The 8,372-nt window shown below is 38.5% G+C and overlaps 1 protein-coding gene across 3 annotated transcripts in view; it reads left to right on the top strand.

The window, feature by feature from the left end:
• The window catches only part of SPATA18 (spermatogenesis associated 18), a 46,516-nt gene that overhangs the window by 14,812 nt on the left and 23,332 nt on the right, over positions 1 to 8,372 (top strand). For 2 of the 3 annotated variants that reach the window (XR_001005302.1, XM_011973308.1), the window contains exons 5-6: positions 6,106 to 6,201; positions 7,868 to 8,107. Coding sequence is in view for 2 of the 3 variants with exons in the window: in XM_011973308.1 (XP_011828698.1) it covers positions 6,106 to 6,201; positions 7,868 to 8,107 (336 nt within the window). In the remaining variant the exon portion in view is untranslated. The remainder of the gene's footprint in view (positions 1 to 6,105; positions 6,202 to 7,867; positions 8,108 to 8,372) is intronic. The other variant, XM_011973322.1, reaches the window with a different exon arrangement.

The raw sequence follows: 8,372 nt of genomic DNA, 5'->3' as shown, positions 1-8,372 counted from the left end.
CAGGCTTTGGTATCAGGATGATGTTGGCCTCATAAAATGAGTTAGGGAGGATTCCCTCTTTTTCTATTGATTGGAATGGTTTCAGAAGGAATGGTACCAGCTCCTCCTTGTACCTCTGGTAGAATTCGGCTGTGAATCTGTCTGGTCCTGGACTTTTTTTGGTTGGTACGCTATTAATTATTGCCTCACTTTCAGAGCCTGCTATTGGTCTATTCAGGGATTCAACTGCTTCCTGGTTTAGTCTTGCGAGAGTGTATGTGTCCAGGAATTTATGCATTTCTTCTAGGTTTTCTAGTTTATTTGCATAGAAGTGTTTATAGTATTCTCTGATGGTAGTTTGTACTTCTGTGGGGTCTCCCAGTTAGGCTACTCGGGGGTCAGGGACCCACTTGAGCAGGCAGTCTGTCTGTTCTCAGATCTCAAACTCAGTGCTGGGAGAACCACTACTCTCTTCAAACCTCAGTTGGAAATGCAGAAATCACCCATCTTCTGTGTTGCTCACACTGGGAGCTGGAGGCTGGAGCTGTTCCTATTCAGCCATCTTGGAACCCTTTATTTTTATTTTTATGTTATTTCAATAGATTTTGGAGAACAAGTGGTATTTGGTTACATGGATAAATTCTTTGGTGGTGATTTCTGAGATTTTGGTGCACCTGTCACCTGAGCGGTATACAGTAGAGCCATTGTGTAGTCTTTTATCCCTCACCCTCCTCCTTTCTTTCCCTCCAAGTCCCCAAAGTCCATATCATTCTTATGCCTTTGCTTAACACCCACTTATAAGTGAGAATATATGACATTTGGTTTTCCATTCCTGAGTTACTTCACTTAGAATAATGGCCTCCAGCTCCATCCAAGTTGCTGCAAAGGCCATTATTTCATTTCATTGTATGGCTGACTAGTACTTCATGGTATATATATACCACATTTTCTTTATCCCCCCATTGGTTGATGGGCACTTATGTTGGTTCCATATCTCTGCAACTGTGAATTGTACTGCTATAAACATACATGTGCATGTGTCTTTTTCATAAGATGGCTTCTTTTTCTTTGGGTAGGTATGCAGTAGTGGGATGGCTGTATCAAATTGTAGTTCTACTTTTAGTTCTTTAAGAAATCTCCACACTGCTTTCAATAGTGGTTGTACTAGTTTACATTCCCACCAGCAGCATAAAAGTTTTCCCTTTTCTCCACATTTACTCCAACAGCTATTGTGTTTTGATTTTGTAATTACGACAATTCTTGCAGGAGTAAGATGATATCGCATTATGATTTTAACTTACGTTTCCCTGGTAATTAATGATGTTGAGCATTTTTTTCATATGTATATTGGCTGTTTGTATATCTTCTTTTGAGAATTGTCTATTCATGTCCTTTGCCCACTTTTTAATGGGATTAATTGTTTTTTTTTCTTGCTGACTTTTTTTGACTTCATTGTAGATACTGGATATTAGCCCTTTGTCGAATGCATAGTTTGTGAATATTTTCTCCCATTATGTGAGTTGTCTGTTTACTCTGCTAAGCAGAAATTTGTTTTTGTTTCTGTGTTTCTTCTGCTGTGCAGAAGTTTCTTAGTTTAATTAGGTCGCATTTTATTTATTTTGTTTTTTGTTGCATTTGCTTTTGGGTTTTTAGGCATGAATTCTTTGCCTAAACCAATATCTAAAAGAGTTTCTGATGTTATCTTCTAGAATGTTTGTGGTTTCAGCTCTTAGATATAAGTCTTTGATCCATCTTGAGTTGATTTTTGCATAAGGTGAGAGGTGAGGATCCAGTTTCATTCTTCTACATGTGGCTTGCCAGTTTTCCAAACACCATTTGTTGAATAGGGTGTCTTTTCTCCACTTTGTTTAGTTTTAACCCACCTGTGATTCTTATTCTGTTTTTAAATTTAAAGTATCACTAAAAGAATTTGTTCTCCACATTCTGTGGTAGCCAATTCTCTCTTCCCTCCCTTACTGTGCCTACTTGTCTCTTAAGCCAGGGTGCTGCCCCTCTATGGAATGAATGGGTCACCCAAAGTGGTTCCCTATGTCTAACCTTGTGGAGACTGGATTGGTTCTGATTTAGTCCCAAAATGCAAATTCCAATAATTATGGACAAATGGCCACACGTCTGCACAGGTTTGATGAACCCCCAGGCAAGGGAAGACTTCTAGATTTTATGCCTGGATTCTGGTTATGAATCTTGCTTTTCCTCCTCTCCTATATCTAAAGTATCAGAATGTCCAATTGAATCTATCTCCTATACTTTCACACCTGCCCTTTTCTATTCCACCACCTTTGCCATGGTTCAATCCTCTGATATCTTTTTCCTGAACCAATTGCTTCCTTCTAACTGGCTTCCCCACTTCCATTCTTGGTCAACCACCATCCATTTTCATCCATTTATATATATGTATATATATATAAAATTGTATCAAGTCATCATTCTTTTTTTTTTTTTTTTTTCTGTTTTTGTTTTGAGACAGAGTCTCGCTCTGTCACCCAGGCTGGGGTGCAGTGGTGCGATCTCGGCTCACTGCAAGCTCTGCCTTCCAGGTTCACGCCATTCTCCTGCCTTAGCCTTCTGAATAGCTGGGACTACAGGTGCCCGCCACCATGCCTGGCTAGTTTTTTGTATTTTTAGTGGAGATGGCATTTCACCGTGTTAGCCAGGATGGTCTCGAACTCCTGGCCTCATGATCCGCCCGCCTTGGCCTCCCAAAGTGCTGGGATTACAGGCATGAGCCACGGCGCCCAGCCATATCAAATCATCCTTCTGATTAAAAGCTGTTAGTCTGCTCCTTTTTCAAATATTATATTTTATTTTAAGTTCCTGGAAACACGTGCAGGATGTGCAGGTTTCTTATATGGGTAAACATGTACCACTGTGGTTTGCTGCACAGATTAACTCATCACCTAGATATTAAGCCCCACATGCATTAGCTATGTATCCTGATGCTCTCCCTTCTCCCAGCCCACAACAGGCCCCAGTATATATGGTTCCCCTCCCTGTGTCCTTGTGTTCTCATTGTTCAGCTCCCACTTATGAGTGAGAACATGTAGTGTTTGGTTTTCTGTTTCTGCGTTAGTTTACCGAAGATAATGGCTTCTAGTTTCATCTATTTCCATGCAAAGGACATAATCTTATTCCTTTTTTGGCTACATAGTATTCCATGGTGCATATGTACCACATTTTCTTTATTCGGTCTATCATTGATGGGCATTTGGGCTGATTCCATGTCTTTGCTATTGTGAACAGTGCTGCAATAAACATACATAAGCATGTATCTATAATATAATTATTTATATTCCTTTGGGTATATACCCAGTAATGGGATTGCTGGGTCAAATCGTATTTCGGTTCTAGATCCTTGAGGAATCACCACACTGTCTTCCACAATGGTTGAACTAATTTACATTTCCACTAACAGTGTGAAAAATTTCCTATTTCTCTGCAGCCTCGCCAGCATCTGTTGTTTCTTGACTTTTTAATAATTGCCATTCTAACTGGCATGAGATGGTATCTCATTGTGGTTTGATTTGCATTTCTCTAATAATCAGTGATGTTGAGCTTATTTTTATATGTTTGTTGGTCGCATAAATGTCTTCTCTTGAGAAGTGTCTGTTCATGTTCTTTGCCCACTTTTTGATGGGGTTGTTTGTTTTTCTCTTATAAGTTTGTTTAAGTGGTCTCTTTTCTTTATACTTAGAAAAAATTCTAAATTTCTCACCAGGGCTCTCATAGCAGCCCTACTGATCTGGCTGTATTTCTGCCCCAGTGTCATCTGTCACTTTCTCCTGACGCAGTCTACTATCTACTTCCTCACCTTGAGGCCTTTGCCTGTGCTCTTCCATTGCCTGAAAGAACTTTCCAGTCTTCCACTGGTTCTTTGCATGCCTGGTCTTTATTATCTTACAAGTCTCAGCTTAAATGTGCCTTTCTCAGAGTCCTTCTGTGACCACCATACATTGAAAGGTCTTTCTTCTCTCTAATTCTCTTTCACGGTTATCTGCTTTTCTCATAATAGCACTTATGAGAAAAGTTAGAGAGTGAAGTCACAACTGGGAACTTAAAAAAATAAACTTGCTTGTATATATATGATCTATCTCCCCAACTAACCTGGAAGATCCAAAGGGTTACTGTCTTGCATTGCTTTCTTGACACCATTGTATCTCCAGTACCGAGCATCATGCCTAGCTCACAATAAGTACTCAATAATCTGCTCAATGAATGGATACACAACAAAATATTTAAATAGAATGGCAGCCTGATTAAAACAATTCTTAGCATATGAATGTACTTTTCTTTCTTCTCTTTGTATGATATCCAAACACATGAAATTAGCATGTATGTTTGCTTGTATGTGCATCCGCTTGTGTGTGTTAGGAGAAAAATACCCAAGTTCTTAATTCCTGCTTGTATTTTCCTCCTTTTCTTGATCCATTTTCTACAGTTTCTTTTCTCTTGATAAAAATGCTCATTTTCACATATTTACTTTTAAAAACTTGTTATCTCTTTATATTTGAATTAAATCATACTAGTTTCCTTTCAATCTCCAATAGCCATATTATGAAGTTAATGCTATTTTTTGCTTTCTTTTCATCTTTAGATATTTCATTCATTCATTCCTTTCTCATTAAAAAAATATACCTTGTGACAGGCACTGTTTAGGTGCTGGGGGTAGAGATGAATAAAATAAAATTATTGCTCTCAAATAGTTTATAGTGTGAATGCAATGAGGTAAATGTGAGTGGAGCGCCGAGAAGGGGAAATAAACTTTGCTTGGGAGAGTTGGGGATAGTATGTGGAAGGCTCTTGCTGAATGCGCATTTATTAGAGGAGGAAGCAGATAGGGGATGGAATTTTGGATGTCTGGTTAAGATCTGTGGGATTGACAGGGATGCTGTTAGCACATTATTTCTCAGGCTGCTCCACTCTCAAAGTGAAAATCCCAGTGTTTTGCCCTCCACTGTTCTTCCATCTAGAGGGAAGGATAAAGGCTGATGTGAGTTTGGAAGGCAACTGCACTATCTTAGCCTCAGGACAAGTGCTATGATCTCTCTGGCAGAGTCAGAGAAGTCAAGAAGACTTTGTCAACTCAAGTCTCACTGTTCTGGGGTAACTTCATTGAGGACCATTGGTCTTTATTCAACATCATCTATCTCACTTCCATTTTTTTTTTGGAGACATGCTCTTACTTTGCCACCCAGGTTGGAGTGCAGTAGCACAATCAAAGCTCACTGCAGCTTCAAACTCCTAGTCTGAAGAGATTCTCCCACCTCAGCCTCCTGAGTAGCTGGGACTACAGGCACACACCACCACACCTGGCTTTATTTATTTATTTATTTTTTTATGGAGACAGGGTTTCACTGTGTTGCACAGGCTGGTCTTGAACTCCTGAGTTCAAGAGATTCTCCTGCCTTGGCTTCCCAAAATGTTGGAATTACAGACATGAGCTACTGCACCCAGACCCACTTATTTTTTAAATTAGATAGACCTAAATAATATGATTTATTATGATTTGTCTACCATGAAGAGGATTTGAAACTGATAATGACAGAGATACAGTGAAAACTCAGAGAATTTGTGTTCAATAAGTAGTAGAAGTCAGAGGCAAGAAGACATGAAGTACCTGATTGTGAAGGGTGATTGTGAGGACTTTATAGGTGGGCACATAATTTTTTTAAATATTGAGGAAGTCTGCAGCTCCACAGTGCAAAGCAATAAAAATTGATGTTGGTATATTGTAGAAAAATGGAGATTTTGTAGAGAAAGCCAACCTGGGGCTTTGATGTAATTAGAGCAGATGAATTAGGAGGGTGAGAAGGAGAAATTGAACAAGTTTCTTTGTCCTTTATATTCTAATACTAATAGTCTTTTGGGGGTAGTAGCTCTGTAATTTCCCAGTGTTTGACATTGAGCAAAGGATGTTACCATGTTTTAGCATACAAGTCCACCACAATTTTTGCAATATTACCTGATTGAATGCAGATGTCTTTTAACTTGATCTTGTTTATGTTGAACTATGTCATATACCAGAAGTTCCTAAGTGAGCCTCTGCCTTGATTTAGAAAGTCTGCCAATTTTGAAAAATCTATCTTTAGCTACTGATTTCTCTTACAGTCTGGCTGAAACTGAAAAGAATCTTGAAGAAACCAAGAACAGATCGGCCATATCCCTGTTGGCTGCAGAGGAGGAAATAAATCAGCTAAAAAAGCAGTAAGAAAAAAATGACAGGATTATTGCAGCCTAAATCATTGAATTTAGCTTTTTTGGTGCTCCATTACAACATGAAAGAATCTGTTCACCACCAGAGAGAAAATGCAGAAATATTTTTATTAATTATACATATATATTTACTACAAAAATATTACTTATCTACTATAGAAAACTTCCAAAGTACAACATAGTATAAAGGAACACAGAAACCCTTTCATAACTTCAGAGCCAGTGACTGTTAACATTTTGCATTCCTTCCAATTAATATATTAATAATAGAGTTAAGACTACAGAATAAAGTATATAAGTATACAATTTTGGATCCTAACTTTTCACCTGACATTGTTTTCCTCTGTCACTAAGAAAAAATACTGCAGAAGTTAGTTTTAAATAGGTTCATTATGTTCCATCATTTGGGGATTGAATATTTACTTGTATACTAATTTTCAACATTGAAAATAATATTGGGATAATTTTTGTGGAAAAATCTCAGTTGAGCCATCTGATTATTCCTTATAGATAAAATTCTAGAAGGGGAAAATAAACATTGATCTTTTAGGGTTATATCTTCCTGGATCTTAATTTTGATCCCCCCCTCCCAAAAGAGTAAGTGGGAGGTGTATTTTACACACACACACACACACACACACACACCCCTTTTGATTATCTTCACACGTGTTCCAGTGGTTCTGATTTCATCAGGAACACCCATAAATCTTAGCTAGGAACACTGTTCTAATTTCTACTTCTGTCTTCCCCTTCCTCATCATTTTAATCTCTAATTTCCTATTTGTTAAACCTTCTCAAATCCATCGATCATATTACTCATCAATTACCTATAGCACCAATTCTGTTCTTTACTGTTTGTATTGCAGCTTTTCATTCCATTACATCTTTAGCTTCTTTGCATCTTTCTTAATCCTACTTTCTTATCTTCTTAATCTTACCTTTTCATCATACACCCTTGTCATTTTCATCACAGCATGTTCTCTTCTTCCGGCTTTTGCTTTTGTTTTATGGTGGCCACGCCTCTTTGCAGCTTGATGAGGATGCCAATTTTATTTCTAAAGATTTTTTTTGTTTGCTACATTATTTTCATAGGTTCATACTTCTAGCTAGTTTTGTGGATGTTATTCAGTTCCCATTATAGTTTTCTCTCATATTCCAACTATTCAGAGAATCAAAGATTCTAATTAATATTAAATATTCCAATTAATGTGTTACAAATATAGTTGAGACTATTCAGAGAATCAAAGAACTAGTGAGGGTAGGAGATTATATTGTAGAACAGCTTCCTGTGTAGCTTTTGGAGGTCAAATGTTTTCAGCGTGCAGTTAAGATCTGTCCCATACTGTCCAACATGGGACAGTATGACTATAAGTCCAGTGTTTTTGCTACAGGATCTGTATGAGTGTCCTTTCTTTAGGAATTTTTCCCCATGCAAGCTGCAGACATAGAGTGGCATCCTGACCCTGGGAGTTCTGCTCCTTGCTAATTTGTTCATTCACATGTATTTCCACCAGTTTCCCAATGCAATAATGGCAGGCTGAGTAGAATAGCCTCTGGTGGTAAACATGCCAATTGCTGCTTGTTACCTTTCCTTCCTTCCTTCACTCCCTCCCCTCTCCTCTCTTCCCTTCCTCTGCCCTCTCTCTTTGCTGTTCAGGCTTAAAACTCTTCAAGCTCAGGAGGATGCCCGCCACAGAAACACAGATCAGAGGAGCTCAGAGAATAGGCGGTCAGAGCCTCGGAGCTCTGAGGAGCGGAGGTGTGAGCAGTGGAGTTCACTCAAGCGGAATGCAGACCAGCGGGACACAGAAGTCACATCCGATTATAAGAAACAGCTCCGAAACCTGAAGGAGGAAATAGCTGTTCTGTCTGCTGAGAAAAGTGCACTCCAAGGAAGGTCAGACAAACTCTCAAATATCTAATTTAGGCTCTTTTTGCTAAGTTAAGGGATCGGGGAGGGGAAAATAAGTAAAATGATAAAATGATACCCTGAATCAAAACCTCAGCAATCTGGCAAGCTTTCAATTGTAAAGGGATTGTTTTCTTAACTGCCCCCCTTCCAGAGAGAGAAAATACCTCCTGAGTTGCCAGCATTTGGACATTAATTAACTTTGGGCTGAGAGATATGGAGAAGGAAAATTCTTTTTTTTTTTTTTTTTTTT

Source organism: Mandrillus leucophaeus, unplaced genomic scaffold, assembly GCF_000951045.1.
Source record: "Mandrillus leucophaeus isolate KB7577 unplaced genomic scaffold, Mleu.le_1.0 Scaffold1001, whole genome shotgun sequence".
Classification (NCBI taxonomy): domain Eukaryota; kingdom Metazoa; phylum Chordata; class Mammalia; order Primates; family Cercopithecidae; genus Mandrillus; species Mandrillus leucophaeus.
Note: the sequence above shows the minus strand (reverse complement) of the source record. Positions and strands in the feature narration are given on the sequence as shown.